At 42.8% G+C, this 24,483-nt stretch overlaps 3 protein-coding genes across 9 annotated transcripts in view; 2 read left to right on the top strand and 1 right to left on the bottom strand.

Annotated features, from left to right (window-relative positions):
• palld (palladin, cytoskeletal associated protein) overlaps positions 1-173 on the bottom strand; it is a 54,022-nt gene extending 53,849 nt beyond the window's left edge. For 4 of the 5 annotated variants that reach the window (XM_072389999.1, XM_072390001.1, XM_072390000.1 and 1 more), the window contains exon 1: positions 16-173. The gene's annotated coding sequence lies outside the window, so the exon portion shown is untranslated. The remainder of the gene's footprint in view (positions 1-15) is intronic. The other variant, XM_072390002.1, reaches the window with a different exon arrangement.
• Positions 174-2,552: 2,379 nt separating this feature from the next.
• anapc4 (anaphase promoting complex subunit 4) lies at positions 2,553-10,140 on the top strand. The gene is made up of 28 exons (XM_072390004.1): positions 2,553-2,807; positions 3,554-3,669; positions 3,761-3,866; positions 3,993-4,125; positions 4,214-4,288; positions 4,368-4,394; positions 4,479-4,523; positions 4,636-4,720; positions 4,961-5,068; positions 5,159-5,329; positions 5,529-5,593; positions 6,068-6,110; positions 6,212-6,288; positions 6,373-6,473; positions 6,557-6,608; positions 6,686-6,741; positions 6,829-6,875; positions 6,952-7,008; positions 7,098-7,154; positions 7,248-7,341; positions 7,451-7,548; positions 7,683-7,744; positions 7,853-7,891; positions 7,980-8,081; positions 8,173-8,250; positions 8,335-8,502; positions 8,907-9,030; positions 9,804-10,140. Exons 2-28 carry the CDS (start codon positions 3,562-3,564, stop codon positions 10,035-10,037), a joined length of 2,412 nt encoding a protein of 803 aa, XP_072246105.1. The 5' UTR covers positions 2,553-2,807; positions 3,554-3,561; the 3' UTR covers positions 10,038-10,140.
• A 356-nt stretch (positions 10,141-10,496) lies between these two features.
• slain2 (SLAIN motif family, member 2) lies at positions 10,497-24,477 on the top strand. Of its 3 annotated transcripts, none has more exons than XM_072389997.1 (9): positions 10,497-11,213; positions 13,575-13,717; positions 17,822-17,989; positions 18,069-18,242; positions 18,335-18,688; positions 18,782-18,931; positions 22,563-22,601; positions 23,039-23,246; positions 23,356-24,477. In XM_072389997.1, exons 1-9 carry the CDS (start codon positions 10,732-10,734, stop codon positions 23,417-23,419), a joined length of 1,782 nt encoding a protein of 593 aa, XP_072246098.1. In that variant the 5' UTR covers positions 10,497-10,731; the 3' UTR covers positions 23,420-24,477. The 3 variants fall into 3 exon arrangements, with proteins under 3 accessions (XP_072246098.1, XP_072246097.1, XP_072246099.1); XM_072389996.1 differs by lacking the exon at positions 22,563-22,601 and adding an exon at positions 20,025-20,108; XM_072389998.1 differs by lacking the exon at positions 22,563-22,601.
• The last annotated feature ends 6 nt before the right edge of the window (positions 24,478-24,483 follow it).

Raw genomic sequence — 24,483 nt, 5'->3', positions numbered from 1 at the left:
CACAGCCAAACATACCTTCAAGTGGGCTGTTTGTCCAAATGCTCTGTCCTGGTTCCTGCTCGGTTCCAGGTTTGTCTTGTTTTCGTAAAAGAAAGAGACAAAGAGAAGCTTCGTGTCTCTCACCAGAAGAGCAGCCTTATTGGTCAGACAGTCAGCAGGATCTCTCAGGTTCAGCTTCCAATTGCGTACTGCCTCTGCAGTGGCCTGCTGTCCCATCTGTGCTGGTCCCTTACTGCTCACTGTGTGGGGCTATATTTGGCCCCTGGTTCAGGTTACACAGCCAGACTACTGGCAAGAGGAGAGAGTGTTGAGGTAGTCCTAGGGAACAGAAGGTAGTGGTGACATTTTTGTACCAAACTGGCATTTGTTAATTAAACACAGAAAGCTCAGACTGTTGTAGTAATTAAAACATCACACCTACATTATGCTGTTATAAGCCTTTACAACTGGGATTCATTTGGGAAAACATTTGGTGATGCTATCTGCAATGTCCAGATCTGTGTAATAAAGCTACAATGTTGACATCCTGTTGAGTAAGTCACTTTGGCTGGGTCGCAGTTTATCTTGCTAAGACATCTGAAATGACAGGAGTGTTGCCATTGTGTCCTGCTGAGCTGACCCCCCATGACCTCAGACCACCCACAGATCGGCTTTGCACATAATTACAGTAACTGAAAATGGTCTTGGGAAAATTTATCAAAAACTGGTGTTGAGTTCAAGGTTCAGCAATTGTTTGGTCCAGTTGAGGTCTGAGTATGCTATAGACACAAAGTATCTACGGCTGTGTGACTAACCAAGCAGTGTCTTTTCTTTTAATTTTTTTTTTTAAGATTTTCTGTTTTCTTATTAAGTGTGACAAAGAAAGATTGATTGAGTAAAACAGTGGATTGAACAGAGACAGTTAGCTGGGAACCATGCAACCCCACTTGGTCTATTTCTAGGCCACTATCACATTTTGTGCTCTGTGAGCTATTCTGGTTCTTCGTCAATCTACTGATTACTGTTAAGTGCTAGTGATAAGTCCATGAAGAATTTTCACTGTCATAACTATGTATATACACATACATACAAACAGAAACGCACACAGATCAAGTAATGAGCCACCTAAGATTCTACTAACTTGTCACTGTACAGCATCATCTAAAACCAACTGCATTATTCAGTGGTGACGTCTACATATAACAAACAGACTTGTATCTGTATGTGATCTATATAAGAATAGTACTGGAACATTTCTACCATGCCTTTAGAGCACGTGTGCACACAACAACACAATTCCTTTTATCATATGCCATGTTTTCAGTATTTTTACTAACACTGTCAAACATGGGAAGGATTTAGTCATTCTTAAAGAGACAATATCTTGACCATTTAAAAGTTCTTTACGCATTTTTACGTAAGGGAAACAAATCCTTTTTCTCTTGTTATTATATATTTAATTTCATTTTAATAATTTGTTTTCTTTCTCTTTATATTCTTTTATGTATTTTTAATGCTTCTTCCACTCCCCGCTGCTTGACTTGACTTATTGTATATTGCTGCAGCTTCTGCTTGGAACACTTTGTTTTAGCTCCTGTCTCTTCAAGAGACCCAACTCAAAATAAATCTAAAAAAATGGGTGGTGTGCAGGTAAGTGCTCATTCTTCCTTTGAAGTGAGCCAAGTCGGGCTGAAATCAATTATAGTGACTTCAAGTGGGTCATGTTTACACTGCTCATGACATGATTCCACATGAATGACCCTGTCAGTGCAGTAGTCTCAACCTTGTAAGTGGACATTTTCTGAAAGATCAGAGTTAACGATTTATGCACATGACTGCCCATGTTAAGAAGAAGGAAGGCTTGCAGTATAAATTAGGTTCTTCAGTTTAGGAGGAATATCTATTTAATAATAACTCAGTTTGTTGTGATGTGCTGTTAGTAGTTGGGGTGACAGTAGGTGATATACAGTAGTTTATCTCTTTTTTGTATCTTTTACATACAAACAAAAAAAGAAAAAAAGGATTGAAGGAACACTGACAGAATGGACATGATATGTCCTCTTGTGGAGGACAGGTTTTGTAATATAAAGTACATTTGTAGGTAAATTGATAAAGATATTTCGTATAACAGATTCCTGTTTTGTTCAAGTTCCTGTTTTGTGGTCATAAGGTGTAGAAATGTGCAGTGTGAAGATACATTACACAGTGGTTGTTGTTATTCACAAGTAGAACTGCTGCACAAATTAAATAGTTAAAATAAATCACACATGCAATAGAACGACACAGTTGAGTGATGGGAAACATTTTAGAAGACTATTTTCTACTTAAAAAAGTCTTTAAATACTTTTCCTTTTTCTTTTTCTAATGCTTTAGAATGAACCATGTACACCCTATATTCCGTAGTCCAAAAAATATTGGATACCAGCCACAACATAACAGCTATTTTCTCAGACGTGTTTTCAATGTTCAATTCTTTGTCAGTAGCATTGTTTTTTTTCTTGAACATTTACGAATTGCGTTTTTTTTCTCTGTGCTATTTAGTCTCTTCGCGGCTCCCATTGCTCTGTAATGATTGGTTGAAGGAAAAATATGGCGGTGTCCGCGTAGTTGTGAAAACACCACGAAGAAAACTTAAATTTAGAACTTGGCGCTGCACCTAAAGTTTTAATGTGATGTTGTATCTCTATCAGTTCGTCTGGTTAAAGTTTCCACACAGAAAGAAAATCACCATGGAGCTCTTTGTGTATTAGCTTAGCCTGCTTGCTAACTGATGTGCTAGCATAATATCCTCACTGGTACAGAAGATTCTCGTCTCACAGCTCTGCACGGTGAGTTAGGCTGCAGCTAGTAAGCACTGACACTAGTAAAAAATTATGTTTTAGGTAAGTGGCGTTTATAGCCTTGTTAGGGAGTCTCTTTATATTTCTTCTTGACGGTGACTTGCTATCCATTCTTAACTCTGACCCTGAGGAGTCACCGAGCAAAGTTTTCACATTGAAATTAGACGTGTATGATATTTATAAAATGTATGTTTTAATCTCAATCCTTGTAAATCTTAAAATGCAGTCTCATTTGAAATAGTTCTTGTCTGTTTGTTATACACTGGTTGTTATATATTATGTTAATAACATTTTGTGTTGTATATTACTTACCAGAAGTTATTTCTCTACCACCGAATCTATAAATGGTTTTGATCTAACATTCAGTATCCAGGTCTGCCTCAATTTGAATAATTTTAGATTTTTATTTCTGACTTTATTTATCTGTAATGTATTATGATTAAGCAGTTAATCCTATTTTCAAATTTCTTCTTATTTATTTAGTTTAGTCCTGAAGTGTAAGACAAAAAACATTAACAAATATATGTCCTTTCACTCAAGCATTGACCCGCTTTTAGCATAAGTTTAAATTATCAAAATAGTTGGTGATTCATTTTCTGGAGGTCCCCTTTACTGATTTACTAATTCATAAACGGTGAAATTAATAAAAGTACGTGCACAGAAGAAGAACTAGGAAAAAGGGAAAAGCAAAACCTTTTTTTCAATGTTCTCTAAACTTTTCCACATTTTTTCAGCCCGCAACATGCCTGCCTTCCGGCAAGTGGGAGAGAAGCAACTTCCAAACCCTGTTCTTTGTATGGCCTGGTCTCCGAAGAGGGATCTGATTGCTTTGGCCAACACGACTGGAGAGGTGAGATTAAAGCCCTAAAAACCACTCAGCAACATGTTTTAGTGCCTTTGTGTGTGAGTGTGCAAATTTTGTGACTCATGTCTTTTCAAAGTTGCTGCTACATCGTTTGGCTAGCTTCCAGCGTGTTTGGAGCTTACCACCAAGTGAATATACTGGGAAGGAGATCACTGCACTTGCTTGGAGACCAGATGGCAAAAGTACGTTTTTTGGTGTTTTTTTTTTTTTTAGTGAACATTTAATAGTTTTTAGTCACATCTTTTTATGGAATAATAAAAATAATAATAAAAATTCCATAAACATTATATTTGCTTTTTAAACCCTAGTATTGGCCTTCAGTCTTGGAGACACCAAGCAGGTGGTCCTTTGTGGTGTTGAGAAAGCTGAGATACTCCATGTGTTTCCGATGCAAAGTCCTGTAACTTGCATGCACTGGATGGAGGTCATGGAAGAGAGCAGGTATATAAAGCCCAGGAAGCTAATCAGATTGTGGCTAATTTGATAATATGTTAATAGCTTTGTGTGTGTATATTATCATTTGTTTCAGTGCCCTTAGCTCCTTTTACAACTCAGAGGACGAATCCAAACTTTTTCTTCCTAAATTACCAACACTACCCAAGAGGTAACTGTAGAAGCGATTATACGTCACTTTATAAAAAGCTGGGTTTTGGTTAATTAACATCTAAATTTTTCTTCCTCAGCTACAGCACAACTTCAAAGATTTTCAGGTGGGAGAGCATTTTGATTACTGCCTCATTAGTTGCTTTAATGTAAAAGTAGCAGCTGAATGAATTTATCTGTCTGTGTCACAGTGAGGAAAAGTCTGATGAGATACTTAATCTCCTGGGAGAAGTCAGGTAAATGATGCTGACTCCTAAAGCAATGCATGGAGTTTTTATATTATTGCACGGTTTTTAAGTTGTGTGGGAAAGTATTTCGCCTGAAACAACACATGTCGTTTCCTTGCAGACTGAACATACTCGTCCTTGGTGGAGATGCTGGCTCTGTGGAGCTTTATGCGTATGGGATGTACAAGATTGCTTCTCTAAGCAGGGTAAAGCTATTTTGGTCGTTCATATGAGCTGTCGCTTAGGTCTTCTAAAAGATATATAGCACTCTATTCCTTGTGAGAAGTTCTTAAATATAAAGAAAGAGACACCAAAACAACAGTTGTATTGGATCTCATGTTTTATGATGATAGTTTAAATGTAAATACAGAAGGAACTGTTGCATTAGTGCAAACTCAGCAACGCTGAATTGTGACTTAACTGTGTTACTTGAATGATGTTCACAGGTTTCAGGGACATGTCGCAGTCTGAGTCTGTCTAGTGATCTCAAGTCCCTGTCTGTCATCACAGAGGTCAGGTCTGCTGACAACAACCCAGAGATCTGTTACATTCAGGTGAGATGGATGAAGCGACTTCATTCCCCATGTTCCGACCTCCTCTCTGCTCTAACCCGTTTTTCTTTAACTCTCATCTTTGTCCACCAGCTGGACACAGGGCTGTTGTCAGACTGTCTGCCCGAGGTCACCAGGATGGCACGCAAGTTCACCCACATCTCTACCCTGCTCCAGTACCTGCACCTATCCCTTACCTGTATGTGTGAAGCGTGGGATGACATCCTCATGCAGATGGATCTTCGCCTCACAAAGTTTGTTCAGGTTTGTTGTCTAAAGCAGGTTTTCCCTGGCAGAAAAGGCAAAAGCAAGTCATCACAGTGTGTAATCAGAAAAAGCCTTCCTGCACACATGAAGGTCGACTACACAGTTAATAACAAATCTGCAACTTGTTTGGTGATAGAAACAAACAAAAAAAAGTCCTATGTCATTTCAACTCATATCTTATCTCCTTTCTCTGCAGGAAAAGAACACAAGCACCCAAGTTCAAGATGAGTTTTTGGAGCTCCTGCTGTGGGGACAGTCCAGGTAATAAAGCACAAAGACTTTTCTCCGTTATCATATTGTAGTGTCTACTGTGTCCTGTAGATGGTAGCAACCAATCTTGAGCTTGTTAACTCCGGTATTTTTAAAAGTCGACCTTATTTCTGGCATGAAATACATTTATCTACTCACCGAGAACAGTTTGGCAAAAGTCGGTCTCCTTCGGGAGCTATTTAGATAACTCGCGATCCATATAACGGAGTGAACAGGGCAGGGATGATGCAGCCTATAAATAAGGCATTATCTGTCTTTATTTCACCAATACTTTAAGAAGAATGAACAAACGTGTACTATAGCTCTGTTAGCTCATAGGTGCTGTTATGTGGCTACTTGCGGCTATAGGAGAGCTAACGGAGGGATTTCTACACAGGCACTCTGCTGGGACCACTTTTTTGTTTGATGTCATTTTATGTCAGATTCTGCAATATTTCTATTTTTCTTGCCTTTTGCCGTTTTCAGCCTTGAACTACAGGCTCTTCTTATGAACCAGTTGACTGTCAAGGTGAGACTAAGAGGACTTCAGACATAATTTTGCATGAAACAGTTGAGAATCCTGTTATGTTTCATGTCTGCTTACGTGTGTGCATTGCATTGCCATCCCAGGGCCTGAAAAAGCTTGGCCAGTCCATCGAGTCTTCTTACTCCAGCATCCAGAAGCTAGTGATCAGCCACCTGCAGAGGTATTTTGGCTTCTACTCCCCGTCAATAGACGATGCTGCTGGAATTTTTCTCATGTAAAATCCACTCTCCTCTGTTTGCTGCAGTGGCTCCGAGGCTCTGCTGTATCACCTCAGTGAGGTGAGGGGAATGTCCTTGTGGAAGCAGAAGTTTGAGCCCCTTGGTTTGGATTCAGCAGCTATAGAAGGTGCCAGTCCAAACATACAATGATTGAAATCCATCTTTTTTTTTTTGTTATTGGTAAAACACGTTTTTTTTCTGTGTTTGCAGGTGCGATCACAGCTGTGGGTTCCTTCTCTCTCAAAGCCAACGAACTTCTGCAGTAAGTTTGTGACCATGAACAGGAATCATTTCTGCTAATGTTTCCCGCAGTGTTACTGCATTTATTTTGTCATTTAGGGTGATTGATAAGAGTATGAAAAACTTCAAAGCCTTTTTCCGGTGGCTGTATGTAGGTAAGAGTTTTTTTTTTTATTCTTTATCATTAGTGGGAGGATACAGCATGAAATCTGACATGTTTACACTGTTTTGTTTCCTTACAGCTATGCTAAGAATGTGTGAGGAACATGTACCACCTGAGCTTAACAAGGTGAGTTTAATCATAAATAGAGTCTTATAGTACCTGAAACTATTTTATGATTTTATTACTATGTTTAAACCCTCAGATGACTCAGAAGGACATCGCCTTTGTTGCTGACTTCTTGTCTGAACATTTTAGTGAGGTGAGATGAGCATCATTTCAATGTGACAAATGAAGAAATTCAATTTTTCATTCTTAACAACTATGCTCCATGGCTTTGTGGTGTGATAGAATGAAGAACTTTTTGATCGTAAAGGGAAGTACTTCAACGTGGAGCGAGTTGGTCAGGTCAGTGGTTTTGTGCTGATTACTTTGAAGTATTTAAAAAAAGAGGTGCTGTCTTACTTCTTGCTGGTTTGTCTTTCATGTGGACATTTACAGTATCTGAAGGACGAGGAAGAGGACCTTATGTCTCCGCCCAGCACGAAGGGGAACCAGTGGCTAAAGTTTTTACAAGAGAGCAAACACCTGAAAGGTGAAATTATCTTGAGTATAGAAGACTAATTTGTGGTTTGGAAGAAGAAGTTTTATTCTGGATGCCAGAACAATAACTAATTAATGAAGTGTTTAATTGGCTTCCTCAGAGAGCCCTTTGCTGTTTCCGTCGTATCCCCAAAAGTCTTTGCACTTTGTCAAGAGGATGATGGAGAATGTGATTGAGCACTGCCTACAGAAACCTGCTGTGAGTTTTGTGTGCTGTGCCTTTTTTTCTCATCTGCACAGTAACTATTGTGCTACAATTGTGAGTCATTTTGGCATTCGGTGTCTGATCACATGACTTGTTTATCAGACTTAATTCTGTTTATTTGTTTGCAGGAAGTAATTGGGAAGTCTGTAAAGCAGGCTGTCTTTTTGCCATTGTACACTGTGCCAGAGAGGTAGAATCTCATTTGCGTGCTTATGTTAATGATGTCTTTTAATATGATACCATTTCATTTATGTTATGTTAATGTAATTATATTTTTATTATTCCTTTGTATCTCTAGCTCAGAAAACACTCCACGTCTTTTTGAACTTCCATCTTTGTACGTAAGACACAAACATCATGGAGTATTGTACTGGTAACAGCAAGATGAGGGTTTGTTTGAACTATTCTTCTGGATCGTTCCACAGGTGGAATGACAAAAAGGCCAAAATGCACTGTGTGGTGTTCTGCATGCCAGAGATTTCACCAAGCAAGCTCTACATTTTGCGGAAAGGAACAGACCCAAACAGGTACATTCCTGTGACTGTGGGCGTATATGTGAGTTGTTTGTACAGGACATTTTATTTCTGCATGTAACAAAAGCTTGTTTTTCTCATATAGACATATCCCAAACAGTGTCATATCGATTGACCTCAGCCATCATCTAGACAGCGGAGACGATGGCAGCTCTGCAGCCCAGTGGGTGCCACTTGGATTCTAACTTTGCCTGTATTTATTTAACAGCTTAAAGGGCCCCTTGCTCAGTAATTCACTTTTTTTTAGGTCTCATTATGTTTACAGTTGCCTGGATGCTCGTTTCTATGATGATGAAATGCTAACGGTGGTGCTACAAGGATCGGAGGAACACAACAGCAGGCGTGTCCTGGCTCAGCTTCCTCTTGCTTCCAGCCTAAGCTGTGCGAGTGAATTCAGCTGGGAGCCCAGCCTCAGGTGTGTGTTTCTACCTCTTCACTTACAAAGCAATGACGCTTAGCTGACATCTAAGACATAGCAGTGGAGTCGGCTAACAAACGCACAACGCATTTCATGTTTTCTTCACTTAAAATCTTAAGGAGAGTTCTTGGAAATAGTATTTTTTTTTTGTTGATATTTTTTAATTATACTTTGAAAAAAGAAGATACAAAGAATAGTAACAGAAATGGAGCATTCCAGAGGGTGAAGGGAGGTGCCACAGAAATAGAAAGCACATAAATAAAATAATATAGTTTTAATGAGCATACCATGGAAGCCTGTTTGAATTTTTTGAAAATGCAGTTTTGTGCTTTTGGACGTTGTGTAAAGACAAAGGAAAGTGAGCACAACTTCAACATTGTGAATGTCACCTGTATTATCAGATTGGACCAGCAGAGCAGTTCTATCCCCTGCCAGGGGCTGGTCCTGGGGAATCAGTGGCGAGAGCTGGAAAACATGAAGGCTCAGTTTGTAGCTGTCAATGGAATCCGCAAAGTGGCCTGCGTGGTACGTTTAATACACAGTCTCCTACACATTTCTGGGGATTCTGGGGATAAAAACAGAATGCAGTGATGTGCACAGCTCATAAACCAATATTTTATTTACAATAAAACATCAAATATTGAAAATGTGGCATTTTACTGTTTTCTGAAAAATATGAACTCATCTTGAACTTAATACAGTGTTGCCAAAGGGCCCGTAGATCGCGGGCATCGAACAGTGATTTACGGTTGTGTCCCATGGACACAGAGATGACTCCAGATTCTCCAAATCTTTTGATGATATTCTGTACTGCATTTGATTGAATATTCAAAATCTTTCCAATTTTAGGTTGAGGAACTAATTCAGTTTGTAGACACATTTCCATTTTTACTTCTGAGAGACTCTCCCTCTCTAAGGTGCTCTTTTATACAGTCACGTTACTGACCTGTTGCCAGTCAGTCATGTTCATTCAGCCGTTTCTTACTTTTTCAGCCTCTTCTTGCCTCCATCCCTACTTTTTTGCTGCCATCAAATTCAAGATGACATACTGATATTTTTCATGAAATAATAAAATGTCACGTCATTGTGCTCTCAGTGTGAGTCATCATCTTTGTTTGGGATATTACAGAAGAATGAGTTGCAGTGCAGTGTTCCTTTGTATGTTTTAGTGATCACTAACATCAGACGGTCCATGTTGTGCCTTCTCACATTTCACATCTCAGTGATTAATTGTGCTGTTACTAAATCTTTACTCTTTTTTTTTTTTTCTTGGTTTGTTTGTTACCTTTCTCTGGCAGCTCAGTGCTAATCTTAGGCACATACGTGTTTTTGAGATGGATGTAGAAGATGAGGACGATGAGGGAGCTGATTCACAGAACACCACCGCTGACCAGGATGGATTGGAAAGTACCATAACCAGCCAGGGGCCGGTAGAGGAGAGCTTAGACACTGAAGGTGATGCTGGAGAGCAGGATGTGTTTAAAAAAACTGAGGAGCACCTTCAGTCAGAAGAAGCCTTAGAACTCCCGTGAGACCCAGACTAAGACATGGATTTCTTAAAGAAGGCTTGGCTTCATCTGTTGTTTGTGAAAGTTGTCTTTCTTTTCTAAAGCACTCTGAAAAATAGAATGAGGATGTGAGAAATAAAAACTTTTTTTGATGATTTTGTAAGTCAGTCTTTTATCATTAACTTTAACAAAACACATTTCCTGTTATGTTGGTAAACCTATAAGCGGATTCATGTAAGTCACACTAGAATTAAAACTATGAATAAGATTTTTTTTAAGTAGTCAAACGAGTACACAAGGCGACCAAAATGCTGTATTTTGAGATCTAATTTATTTATAATTACGAGTTTTCCTTAAGAAAGTATTGATAAACGTCTGTGTATCGGTTATCGACGTGTTTACGTGCGTGCACGCGCAAATAGGTGTTGGTTACGTGGTCGTTCGCGATACCGAACGCGGTGACGTGTTTTATCCGCCGCCTGTTGGTCTTTCACAGTTGGTGACGAGTATTATGAAAATGGCCTCGACCCTACCCGTAAGCGCGAATATCCAGAGAAGATGACGACGCTGAGCTTTTTAAGTCAGTTGAACACCAAAGTGTCTTCCTTTAACACGTAGGTAACAGTGACGTTAACAAGAAGAAAGAGACTCTCGGTAAAGAAAAGTAAAAGAAAACACCCCAGACCACTGCATATTTTCGTTGGTCTGAGGATCCACCATGGAGGATATCAACTCTAACATCAACGCGGACTTGGAGGTGCGGAAGCTCCAGGACTTGGTGAAAAAACTCGAGCAGCAAAACGAACAGCTGCGGAGTAGGTCTACGATGTTGTCCTCGTCCGGAGCGATGTCAGGGAACCACAGACCTCTTAGCGCCGGATACGACTCGTCCCTGTCAGTGGGGATGGCTGCCGGTCTGGCCGGCTTCCCTGGGGTGGGGTTCGTCGGTACGGGCGGCTACGGTGGGCTGTTGGAAAATAACCGCTGTCTGAGCCCCAGACTGTCTTACGACGGCATCAGTTTCAGGAGGGCGTACGAATGTGAGGGGGCATCTGCTGCCACCTCAATGTCGAGTATGAACTCACTTTACTCAGACACCACCGGGGGCTTTCTGGCTGAGGGGGAAACCTCAATCCTCGATGAAGTGGAAATCTTAGATCTCGAAGACATGGACTGCCTAAACGAAGACGAGGACAGCTGGTGAGTGTCAGGCTTGTCTTGGGAGGTAACTTATCGGTACAGCCGTGTTTGTGTCTTCATGGCTGGGTGACAGCTTTTTTTGCCTGGGCACAGTTGCTCGCCTGGCATAACAATAGTCTCAGCGGCTTCCCTGAAATCTGAAGTCATCCCCACCGAAGGAGCCTCACTGTGGATCACTGACTGAAGGACGTGGTTTGGAAACTCATGTGGCCGATTACAAAGCCACCTTTAGTATTGCCTGACCTCACTGCTTTGTCACATCACTTTCAGCTGTTTCCTACCTTGCTCACAGTTGTTGCTCTTGTTTTAGAGACACAGCATTAGGCCTCAGAGGCACAAACTCTCAGCTGTCAGGAGTCAGGACCCCGAGGTCCTAGATTATCTGTTGGACTGTTTTGGTGTTGTGATGTGGCAGATTGCTTGGCTTGTCATGGCAGTGCTGGCAGGAGATCAGTGTGTACAATAAAATTCGAGTTGTTTTCCTGCCCAGTTGTCATGTGGGAGAAGTCGCCATGGTTATGTTTCTCCTCTGAATTCCTTTTTAGCACAGCAATTGGCACACAGCTACAAGTGCTCTGCATTGTGCTGCACCGACTGAGAAATGAAACAACACAGTCATCTAATGCAGGAATAAAAGCTATGACAGTGCTATAAAGGTGATCACGAGGATGGCGTTTACACAATGGCTATAAATATATTATAATCAGGTCATATCAGAGTGTCTTGGAGATGAGGATTACCATCTGGTTACACTTCAGCTTGTTATCAGAATTAATCTTCCAGGCCACATGTCCTCTGTCCTTGCATAGCACAGACCATTTGTTCGTTGACTTTAAGGAGGCACATTTTTAAAGTGTAATTGCAAATCTCGATCCTAACTTTAGGTGCACATGAGTGGCAGAGTTGGACACCTTTGTTATTCTACTGTCGTCAGACATGTAGACATGAGTAGAATACTTTACAGGAGATCTGTGGTAGATATGAATAATGACTTGCGAGTCAACTGTTACTGACTGTACTTGAACATAATGATGGCCCTTCCTTAGATGATGGTTATTTGGCTTGCCAGGAAGGGCTCATTTGATCAGTTTCTGCTGTGGTAATGATACTGTGACGGGCAACATTAGGGCATAGCTCTTGATGCAGCTTATTGACAGATGCTAAAGCTGCTGCAATGAGGGATAAATCATCTGTGTTGAGGTTGCAAATGTGCTGAGTGGTCTTGCAGATAATGAGAGCAAGTGGCTAACACTGACAGACTATATCTGAGCCACAGGAAAATGTTATGCACACTCGCAAGACTACAGACAGACATGCTAATAGTCAGCTCGCTCGTTCTTGAACGTGGGCTCCTTTTTTCGTTGTAATTGTTTCAGCTGCCCATCGTCCAAATGAGCAGAACAAACTCCTCCATTTGGATATTGCTTGCAGTGGTCCGTCTGTGCCAGCTACAGCTACTTACAGACATTGCTCACTCATGCTCAGCAGAGCCAGTCTCATTACGCCCAGCCTGTTTTGTCTGCCCTCTGCATCAGATTGATATCTGGGATTACTCCGTAGTGCCCAGCTCTTGCCAGCTCCTGTCACAGACTCCTGTAATCCCATGAATTAGCATCAGAGTGGATTTAAAATGCTCCCCGCTGCTGCAGCGCTCTGCCGACGTTGCACTGACTTTACTGCATGTGCACGATACATTTGATGGCTTCAGAGGCGAGAGGATGAAAATGCAGGATTACTATGCGCTGTGCGACATGTGAATGGCCGCCATTGTGTTGACAAACAATGAAAATGTGCAGTCCCAATTTCAGGCTTGTATTTCCCTGGGCTAGCTGTAGTTGTTCCCTGTAATGTCTCTGCTTTCATCATGAAAGGCTTCCTCTACGGCTGCAACAGCGCTGACAGCTGCTGACTCAGATCCCCTCTCTGAGTGGAAACTCCTCCTTTCTTTTCTCCTCTCAGAACCATAAACACACATTTGTATTACTTCTATATCTGACAAACAAAAACTAGTAGTCTGTGCTCATAGTTTGGAGTCTTACTGTATTCCTCGAGGCCTCAAAATGGTCACTATAAGGGTTTGGCAGCTCAAATGAACGGAGCTGATTCAGCACTAAAGTAAGAGCTTTAACCGAACAATTTGGATGGTTCCTCATTCCTGTTCATCTCTTTGTAAATGTTCAGCTTCTTTTCATTTTTCGAACAACAGTTTCTTAAAAAATGTTTTGGCCTCAAGACTTCAAATATGTATTTCTGAAATGTTTCGACACAAAATTAGTTTTCTTTTGAAGAACCAGATCCAAGTATGGAGGAGGATGGCGGCAATTTCTGTACGTTGGTGTCAGTTGTGTTTTCCTTTTCCAGGCTGTATGAGGCTAAAGTTAACAGTCCCCTGCAAAAAGCCTTGAGTCCTATTGTGTGGTGCCGCCAAGCTTTGGATAACCCGAGTCCTGAGATGGAATCAGCCAAGCGCTCCCTCATCCACAGGCTGGACCTCACCATGTCAGGTAATGTGAAACACTTTGTTGCTCCATGATGAACAGCAGCAGAGGCAGAAGTTGTAAGAATTGTGGCCTAACTTTTTGTTTTCTGTTGACATGTCAAAGGTCAGCTACAAATCCACTCTGTGTTTGGTAGTTTTTCTTGGCAAAATGGATTGTTTGCATTGACTTCTCTGATAGAAGAGCATCCTTCTGTTGGCTGTGATGGATCCAGTCTCAGAATGAAGATTGTGTGAGGTTAGCAGCAAACCCGAGGTGTCCCTGGTCAGAGCGAGTGATGCTGCTGTTGGCTCCTTATTTCACACCACGGCCGAGCTAAAGTTAAAGCTACTACCTGTAGTTTTTGTGGCTTCAAGCAACTTTGTTTTGAAGAAGTTAAGTTATGAGACCTCCCACCTGTGGCTGCAGTGTGTCTGCTGCATCTTAACCAGCTGAAATCCATCCACTGTGCAAGTCTGAGTCTGATTTTTTTTTTTCCAGATTTTTCTTGACTATACAGCTGCGGCTTGATACTGAAAACAAAAACGGGTACAATTCATCATAGATTTTGATTTGTGTGGATCATTTTTTGTTATCGAACAGGGAAACTGTAGAGTTCCAGCCTGGTGAGGCAACACATGGCAGGGACTTCTGTCTAATGAGGTCAGATTAATTGTGATTTGGATTTACTGAAAGCTAATTGTTAATTGGGTGTACCAGAAAAGACTGTTTTTGTATTGTACCTGTGCTTAAGGCCAAAAACGTACGGTACTTACTTATTGATACTTACGAATGTGGAAGTTTTGGGAGTTTCTTTGTTTTCCTCAACCAGCAATTATAAATGGGTCAACGTGGATGCTTTATATATAGCACCACATTGGATGGGAACCTGAGGAAAAGTAGTTGGAATTATAGTGATGGAAGACCCACTCTGGGCATCATTGCCAAAACTGAATTCAGCTACATGTCTACATCACCTTTCCTGCTTTCTGCCTGTGCAGTTCCTATTCTTGAGCTTTCGACTCTTGCTAATAATAGTTAAGTCTTTCAGGGAGGACGGGACTCAAATCCTTGCAGCTAAACTGAGAGGGGTTATTTCCATTTTGACAGTGGTATGCTCATGTGACGGTTAGATCATGTTGAGCAATAGGCCACTGAAGGTTGTCCACTGGGGTGGATATGATTCTCTCTACTCTGTTGTGCAAGAACGCAGCACCTGGAAATGCACATGTGTCCGGGGCTAGTATCATTTGTTTGGAGTGGGGCCTGAAATAATTCACCCAAGGCCATTTTGGGGATATTTTCTTTTAGATGTAAATGATGGCATCTGGTATGTTGAGAGCAGTTTAGTTTATCTTTTTAAGTTTTGATGCTTCTAATTAGAATTATGAGTGTGTGATCCATCTTTTAACGTAACAGTCCTTCTTCTGAGCACTTCTATGGGCCGGTCTATGTGATCATCAGTGAACCATTTGTCAGGCTGCCGATTCACCAACAAATTTGCCACTTGAGTGAAGTAAAAGGAGTTGTGCTTATTTGTGGTGATATCTCTGTACAAGGGGAGAAGAACATCGTCCTGGTTTGGCCTGAACGGACCACCCCCAACCCTCGTGTTGCTCACACCAGCCACCCCACTAACTTCACTTCAATCCTCATTTGGTACCGATGAAAAGAGAGAGCGCAACTAAAATCCTTTTGCCACACACGTCTGAAGCACTGTGTTCTTAAAACATTTGTGTGTGTGAGAGAGACTCCTGAGACACACCCAAGTGCCTCCTGGCTACTCTCCTTCACACCCGGCCTCAAACAGGAGCGTGGAAACCATGTTGCCGAGGTTGGTTGAGCTCGTGTCAGCATTAGAGAAGCTGTTTGTCGGTGCCGTTTCGTGCACACTGAAACAGCAGAGTCACTTCTTTCAAGCGTGACCCTGCGCTTCATGTGAGAGTAGTGACCAAACCTTCTGTAAGTTCACACCCTGTTCAAAATCCAAACCCCAGATGACGTGTCTCAGTTATGTAACTTAACAACAGGGAGGAAACGCTTGGGACAAAGTAAGAAAGTTCTCTGAGTTGGCTTTGAAAGTCAGTCAGACAGCACAACTGTCCTCATGTCAAACTACCTCGATAAGCCGTTCAACTGTTCTGTGGCTGGAGCTAAACAGTTAAACACAGTTCTTTCTTCGCTTGCACAGCTGTGCAGTGCAGAGGTCCCAGACGCAGTCGCACAGCTGACCTGCCTTGTTTTCTGCTCACAGAGGTTTTGACTTCTCATAGACTGAGCTCAGCCCCTTCTTGCATGTCTCTGCCAGTTTTATCCCCTCAGTCCTTTGCGGTATCCATCTTCCTCTACATAAGCTCTACTGTTTGTTCTTCTCTTGTGATACGCTTGCAGCTCTCTGCACCCGTTTTAACTCCTTCTTTTCCTTTTATATCGAGCAGACTTCAATGGCCAGCTTTGTCTTCTGTTTCCTCCTCAAACATTTAAGGCCCATTTTTTTTTTCTTCACTTGTGGAAACATTTTTTAAAAAACTGCTCTCAAGTGAAAAGCAAAGCTGGAAAAGCTTCCCATCGGACTTTAAATCGCAGTAAATCAAGGTGAAAATCAATCACAGCGTGTAGCAGCAAAGTTTCTTTTTTTTCTTTTGACCTCTTGTTTCAGGACATGAGAATTTGAGGGCACACTATTTCTGTTGGTCCCTGTGCCACAAATCCCTTTAGATTGATTTGCTTCTCTGTGTAATGAGTGAGCTACTTGGGTTGCAGTGATAAGAGTACATTATCTAACACCACCTGCAAAACCACCGAAACTGAGCCTCTGGCTAGGTCCAAATTGGCTGCAGCTCCTCTTGTGATTTGTAGCTCAGTCATGTCGTGCGTCATGTTTTAGCTGTAAGCGCTGACATTTACAGACGCTGTTCACTTGCTCTCGATTGTCTGTAAACTCTGATTGTTAAGGATAATGTCACCATCCGAACTATTTAGATTTTCCTGTTGACTGAATGAGTGCGGCTTTACAGACCTACGTGTTGCAGGGTTGTTGACAGCAGCTGATCCGTGCAGATGGCAGCAGAGTGGACATGATGCTATTTTCTAAATAATGCAGGAAGACAGAGTGCAGAGCTTGAGATGGAGAGAGAAAGTCAAAGGAGTTAAAGCTGCTTTCCAGTCACCACGGAGCTGTGAAAACACACCCAGTTAAAAAGAGAAAGAAAGCGAGGGATGGGAAAACGAGTGTCCTCAGAGACACTCAGTATCCAAACCACCAGAAGTTTCCCAGTGACCAGCAGCTCGAGTCTGATCTCATGATTGAGACTGTGGGGCGCTAGACTGGAGTCTTTTGACAAGTGCTTTAGCAGAGTTTCACAGAGAATTGCATTGTGCTGCGTGCTCTGGTTAAATGGAATCTATTGTTTAGTGGGCTTTTTTTCACCCAGTGATGCAGGAACTCTATCAGGCCCCAGCATACGGCGTAAGAGACTCTACTGGACTGACAGCACAGTGCAGAGCTTTCATAAAGGTGCTGGATCTGATTCGGCTCGGACACTGCTGACGTTTGTTGTCAAACACGGGAGGACTAACAGGCTGCGTCAGGGCCTCTGAGTGGAAACATTGTGGTGCCATACTGAACAAGCACAACATTTCAACCATCTTCTACACAGTGTTACAATCAGGCTCCCTTTCCTAGTTGTCCATTGGGAAAGAATGTTATATGCCTATGCAAAAATTACAAATAAAGGAGTGTCATTGGAGAAATTGGGTGACATTTAGCCCTGCACCATCAGATCCTGTCGGACCCAAAACAAACTAAAGCTAGAAATACATCAGGTACTAAAAACTAAAGGGAAAACGCAGACATTGCTTTAACCTTTTCATTTCTATCTTGTAAAATAAGATGTGAAAACATGCATTTATCCGGTGATAAAACATATTCTGACATAGCTGATGTCAGAGTCTCTAAACGTTTGCGGTTTATCACACAGACCTAGAATAACTGCTGAAAATATGTGGACAACAAAGATTCTGCCATCTTTTTGCCATCTTTAGCAGATCTTTAGAACTTGTGATATTCATATTATATATTTTCTCATGTAATATGCACTCATGCTTTACTTCTGATACTGTATTCTGCAGCCAACAAGCGCAGGAGCCTGTATGGAAGTCCCTACCTCCAGCAGGGTTATGGAAGCCCATATAGCACAAATGCAGCCAACAGCCCTTACAGCAGTGGCTTCAACTCCCCCTCCTCGACCCCCAGCCGGGTGCCCATTGTCCGACAGCAGCTCATGCCCAGTAACGCAGGTATGTGGCCCTCCGTTGTCTACTGTCTATCATTAATTATTTGTTAAAATGAGGTTTGAGGTGACGATTTCCTCCCCAGCACACCAACGAAATGCAGCTGCAGAGAGGAATCCTCCTGCCATAAGTCCGCAGTCATCGGTGGACAGTGAGCTGAGCACATCAGAGATGGACGAGGACTCGGTGGGCTCCTCGACGACCTACAAACTCAATGATGTCACTGATGTCCAGATCCTGGCGCGCATGCAGGAAGAGAGTAGGCACCCTGATCAGTTTAACCTGCAGCAGTTTTCTGCGGTTGTCAGCAGCCAAGCTGTTCTTTTTTACTGTGTTACTGTTTGTTCTCAGGTTTGAGGCAGGACTACGCTGCAACAGCTTCCAGACGCAGCTCGGGTTCGTCCTGCCACTCGCTGCGGCGCAGCACCTTCAGTGACCAGGAGTTGGATGCACACAGCCTGGAGGACGAGGAGGAGGCGGTGCACATGGCCTTCGCCCTGCCTTCCAACCGCTTCAGCCCCTCCCCTCGCCACTCTCCTCGCGCTTCTCCCAGAAATTCTCCCCGCTCGCGCTCCCCCGCTCGCTCCATTGACTACAATCACAGTCGCGGCTCACCGCAGCCCATCATCAGCCGCCTGCAGCAGCCTCGCCACTCGCTGCAGGGCCACGGCCACGACCTGCAGACCAATGTGGTGAAGAATGAAGGTAAACGGAGCAAACGCAGCGAGGAGACGATGGCATCAGTCTCTAAGCCTTTCATTCTGCATGGGCTGATTCTCTCTTGTGCTGCTGTTGTAGAAAAGTTGCGTCGTAGTCTTCCCAACCTAACACGCTCCTCGGCGGCGGCGGCAGTTCAGACACCAGAGCCTGTGAAGAATAGCCGCAGCTGCGAGTCCAACCTGCAAGTGCCAAACGGTGGTTCCCCTCGACATCAGAGCCAGTCTGCGAGTAAGTATCGCCACAGAGCATCATGTCAAGGAATCTGACTGCAAAACACAGAAACCCTCCATTTTAAAGCTGTCATTATTGAAATCACTTTCTTGCCTGCCAACTTTATATCAATACTTGTTTTGTTCTCCAAGCTCAGCAACATAGTCATTGTGTGAGTGGGAATTGTATTTCTCCCTCTGGCTGCACCTCCACTGTAAGGACTGGGCTGCTTTGTAGTGACATGGCTTTGGTATTTGGGGATCCTCTTCGATCATTTTTCATTGGAACATCTTTTATTCACACGCATCCCTTCTCTTATCGTCTGGGCCTAACTTTCACTTGAAAGAAATATGCTCATCTTGTAGAATAAAAGCATGGCGTCAGCAACACTGAGAAGCTGCTCTGAGTGTCTGTGACACTAGTTTTGTGTAGTTGTGTGGTGATTAAACTCCCTCCTGTGCAAGTTACAGGATTACATCATATAGATGTAATCCTGTAATGAGAAAAAAAGGTAATGGTGTTGTCCTTAATCCAGAAAGTATAAGCTCTCAGTTACTAGTGACAGATAGCAGAGCGGTCAAAGGGCAGGCTTCAGCTGCTTAAATGTGTTCTGACCACCTCTATCCTGTCTCAGCCAGCTTTCTGTGACAGAGGAAAGTGTTCATGTGGCCTGAGCCTTTGGCCCTCTTGCATCAGAACAGATATTCTGTTTTTCCACCTGAGTTTCCTGAGGATTCCTGGTATTCGTACTTCACTGTGGTGATTGTTGGTTGTACATGTATTTCTCTCTGAGCTTTGGCTGCACCAGGCATGTGGGACACTTTAATTGCTGCCTTATCTGACTGTCTCCTCCTCACTGTAAAGCATGTATAACCCAAAGCTGCTTTCTTCTGTCTGTGCTCAGACTGGTAAAAGTGGCAGTAGCACAGACACTTTTGCTCTGGCGGGCTGCTGCTCCTTCTTTGAGATGTTTGTATGTGGAGCCCCCTAGTGGCTTCAAACAGCACCTCAGGCTTGAATTTTCTTCAATTCCTCATCAGGCCCTTTACTCTCCATTAAAACTGTGAATGAAGTCTAACTCCCATGCTGACATGTCCCTGTTTTCCCGCAGCAGCTCAGCTCCCGAGATACTCCACCCCTTCTCGCTCGTCCCCGAAACCCAAACAGCTCCTCAAAAACCCAACTGCCCTGCGAGGTAACAGCCTGCTCCTAAACCTGCTGGAGGCTGTGAGATTGATCTCACACACAGGCATATGCACACACTCAAGTGAGCTGCATGTGTACCGAGGGTAAATGATCAAGCAGCTACATTTAAGTAGGGAAATGCATTTAAGCCCTTCTCATGGCGGAGCGTAGTTTTAAATGTTGTTTATGTAGCTGTCGCTGTGAGGATAAAGGAAAGGAGCTCGTGGAGCAGAGATGAGCATCATCTTATGACTCCCAGGCAGGCGTACTACTAAACTACTAAACTGGGGGGGTCTGACATCCACAAGCTGAAGAGAAAGCTGATTCATTTGAGGATTTTGCTCAGCTGTTTCTGTAAGGGGAGGTGGGTGGGGGGGGGGGGTACTCTTAGGCGCAGTGATGTCAGAACAGTGATTTTGTAGCTCATCAGTAATCCAACAGTAAAGTTGATAAACTATTCTAAGTACAGTTATTTACTTATTATCAGAGAGCCTCACCTTAAATATTTGTCACTGCCTTCATTTAGGCATTTACATAATTTCCCTGTGGATGAATAAAATATTCATTTTTCATTCCTTTAGGGCTGGCAGTATACCAGCTTTTTCATTTCTATTGGCACTGTGTCGTTTGTGCTGATCTGATCTGAAGCTCTCCGTTTCCCCAGTAAAGTAGTGCTGTTCTCACTTCCCACCTTTGCTTCTGTATTTGTCAGCAACAAGGTAAACTCAGACTTTGTCCGTGTATTTATTGATTTCTTTATTGTATGAATAGCAACTAGTGTTAAATAATAATACGTTGCGCAGAGGAGTACTGCCACAACAGCCGAGCCGTATCTCTGCCCAGCAGAGCATCAGCTGTCATTCTCAGTCATTTTATGTACAACAGAAATCAAAACGTTGTCAAAGGGTTTTTTTTTCATCAGACGTCTTATTTCTAAAATCAGTAACATTTAGTCTGAACAGCTGTTATTTCAGTCATTGTTCCTGTCTCACTGTGTTGTCTGGTGACAAAAAGAGACAAAGAATGTAAATAGGAAGGATTTTGGTATGAATGGTGCAAAGGAACCCATTGTCATCGTCCTCTGGACCAACTTCTTTATATTTACAATAAAGAAATCTCGAATTTCTTTAAAATACCTGACGGAACAAGCCAATGTTATCCTCAGTGTTTTCAAAGCCAGTCCAGGAACCACTGCTACCTCCCTGAGAGATTTGCCAGTATCTATGACAACATGAAAGATGACATTACATCATATCTGGCAGACTGTGTTTTTCAGGTAGACAAGTTTGGTTAGACCAGGCCACCAAAGTCAGTCCCTGTGAGCGCCAGCTGTCTTTTGTAGACATTAAAAATGTCTCTTGTGTGCGAGTTGTTGCTGTCTGGTTTATAGGCCTCCACGTTGTTGGCAGACGTGTGTTTCTGTGAAGAAAGTGAACTGTGTCCACGTTTTTAGCCCCAAGTTCTGCATCCTCATTTAAAACGAGCCTCTGTGCTTCCATGTGTTGTTTCCTATCCATGCCGATCGGAGCCTGAGCCGATAAACACCCACAACTAATGCGGCCATTTTAAAGCAGGACTGAAGGCTGAAATAAAACGTTCCTGTTGCACTGACGGTGGTGGCACGTGAGTGTCAGGATTGGGTGTAAAAGAAGCATTCGTTAAAGTCATGGATTGAGGCTCAACACTTTGTACCAAACTCTGTTGTTTCCCCCCCCCACATCTGGCATGCATAGTGTTGTGAAAAGGTTCAGGCACTGCATTGGAGACTGTCACACCACTGTGATCAATTTGAACACACGGGCTTGGGAATACTCTGATGAACACATAACTCACAGAGAGGCTCAGACCAGCCAACAGGTTCAAACTCAGAACTCTCTTGCTATGAAGCAAAAAAATGTAAATGTCAGATATTTGAAAATGAATCAAAGAAATGTTTTCATAATGTTTTTAAAAATACATCCTAATATGTCATTCTTTAGCTTTGTAAACTGCTTCGTTAGACACTTGGTGATCCACATCAGGCAGTGATACAAAGCGCTTACATTCCAGGTAAAGAAACAGGAGGGTGTTTAACTGGGTGCAACATCACGAGGGTACCTGGTTTTGACATGCAGTCATTTGATTAAAACCTGGTTGCTACATGACTGACAATGAAAGCAAGCAGCTAATAGTTTAGACTGAAATCTTGATGTGTTGCACTATCAAACTTGTATCCTAAAGCAGAGATGAGGAGTTGCTGCAGCGGTTGAGATCTCCTTCACATTCTACTATATACCAAGGCAAGGTAGCGTTCTAATGTCCTTCAGCATGTTGTTGGCTCCCTCACTGTATACAGAAGAGGTCATTTCAAGCAAACGGAATGTAAAACAAACGTGCCGCGTCCAAAGACACCACACTGAACCTCATCCACAGCACCCCCCGCTCTGAATTAAGGCCTGTCTCTGTTGTCTTCGTCTCTGTCTAGTCCCACTCTCCTGTTGCTTTGGAGAAGAAGGTGATTTCAGTGAGTATTCACTGACGGCTTCCGCCTTTTAAATATTGTGACTGTGATTCTGCGCCCTGGTTGTAATGTTGTCGTGCTTCCGGTTTTCACTTGTTTATGCTCTGTGTGTGAATCGCCTCATTCCCCCCCAACACATCACAGTAGGCAGCTGTGTTATTCAGCTTCTTTGTTCATTTATTCATGCTTACGAGATCATGTTGTAGAACTTGTTTTGTTGCAGATTTGACTTCATTTGTTCATCTGAAGTGGTTAGAAAAGACCAGCATACTGTGTTTCATACTGTTCCATATAGATGTTTCTCCAGTCATCACATGTATTACAGCCTCACATCATTGTGCTGTTGATCATTCTGTCATTGCTAAAACTAATAGACACAAATAGGTGTGTGTACTTTGTGGACTTGCACTTGACTGTATTTCTGCTCTGCCTGTCTTCAGTCCCCTCTCCCAGTAAGCTGCGTACGCCGGCAACACCATCACCGCTGACTCTGAGGCAACCGGTGAAGGCCACATCCACCCCCAATTCTGCCACATCTACCCCCACCCGCTCCCTGGCTGCTCCGCGTAGTGGTCTGCCCCGACCGAGTGCTTCTGCGGGAGGAGGCATCCCTCTGCCCCGCAGCAAGCTGGCCCAGCCTGTGCGCAGGTGTGCACACCAGCAGACACACTGGCCTCTTCTTAAACATCTGTAACTGGATAACAAAATGTGTGCAGTGCTAAACCCTGAGCCTGTTTTTCTTCTTCTCTGAATTAGAATCTCTGCCCGCTCCTCGGACCTACAGCAGCACAGGTGACAACTGGAGAGAAGGTTGTTACTGAGGCTCTCCAGCAGGGGGCTCCCCAGTCACATTATCAACATAAGGAGGCAGAACTACAACATGGCACTTTATGTACCTTGGTAACTTTCACAATAAAGAGCGAGGCGAAGATCAAATACAAATCAGAACTTTAAAAAAGAGAGGACGTAGTCCACGTTGTGTCAGAGATGGCCTCCCATTGTGCTTCTCTGTGGGACCTGGCTGTGGAGGGATCAGGCATGTAGTGCAGACAACCCAGAAAATGCCAAAGAAACCAGTCCGTCTCCAGCTCCGCCAACAGAGGACACGCCACCTGCCTTTTTTTGACTTTAGTCATCTGTGAGAGAGCCCACATCTCTACAGCCCCCCCCCCCCCCCCCCCGTTCTTCTGTCGCCTCCCTCAGGTTTGAAATGTTTCCACGCATTTCTCTCATTATGCTCTGTGTTCTACAGATGTCGGTGAGCGATCTCTATGATGATGCTGTGCAGGTGAACTGTCCTGTGGTGTTAGAGAATTGTTGATGTCTTGCAGCAGTGAAAGCACCTCTGCGTGGGTATGAGTCTTTAAGAATCTTTCCTCTTGTAAAATCAGCCAGAATGTATGCACAAGTTTGTTTCGGAAATTATTTATTCAAATTATTTAAGAAGCGTATGTCCAAACATCCATATCAGTATTTTTGTTTGAATATTTCACTTGTTTAAAATGTACATTTTAAACCTCAACTACAAGCTAACTCTCCAAAGCCTTCTTTTTGTGTTTCAAAGTGTCAAATTAGGACTGGTGCGAAAGCTGGGTGACCGATAACACCTCGACCAAAGTCTCAGTTCTGACTTGCGCCACAGTTTGCCAAGATTCTATTGAAGTGCTCAGAGTGGTCGGTTAGAAGACTGGTTGACATTAGACCTGAGTTATGTTTGTTGTTTGACAAAGATTTCATTTATTGAGAAACAAGCTGCCCTGGTCACCATTCAGCAAATAAAAACCCAAGAAAACTTTGATGTGGTTCATCAAATTCCCATCGCATATGTCTGTGTGTATCATTCATGAAAAAAATAAAGATTAAAAATTGTCTTGATTAAGATGAC

Source organism: Leuresthes tenuis, unplaced genomic scaffold (genome assembly GCF_036924035.1).
Source record: "Leuresthes tenuis unplaced genomic scaffold, fLeuTen1.0.hap1 SCAF_7, whole genome shotgun sequence".
Lineage (NCBI taxonomy): Eukaryota > Metazoa > Chordata > Actinopteri > Atheriniformes > Atherinopsidae > Leuresthes > Leuresthes tenuis.
This window is presented reverse-complemented; position numbering and strand designations above follow the sequence as displayed.

Bases quoted from the DNA above. Each gene is read 5' to 3' on its own strand.
- anapc4 (XM_072390004.1), top strand. From the start codon at position 3,562: ATGCCTGCCTTCCGGCAAGTGGGAGAGAAGCAACTTCCAAACCCTGTT. The intron at 3,670-3,760 runs GTGAGATTAAAG...GTCTTTTCAAAG, and splicing joins TGGCCAACACGACTGGAGAG to TTGCTGCTACATCGTTTGGC. The intron at 5,330-5,528 runs GTTTGTTGTCTA...CTTTCTCTGCAG, and splicing joins GCCTCACAAAGTTTGTTCAG to GAAAAGAACACAAGCACCCA.
- slain2 (XM_072389996.1), top strand. From the start codon at position 10,732: ATGGAGGATATCAACTCTAACATCAACGCGGACTTGGAGGTGCGGAAG. The intron at 11,214-13,574 runs GTGAGTGTCAGG...TTCCTTTTCCAG, and splicing joins AACGAAGACGAGGACAGCTG to GCTGTATGAGGCTAAAGTTA. The intron at 18,243-18,334 runs GTAGGCACCCTG...GTTTGTTCTCAG, and splicing joins GGCGCGCATGCAGGAAGAGA to GTTTGAGGCAGGACTACGCT.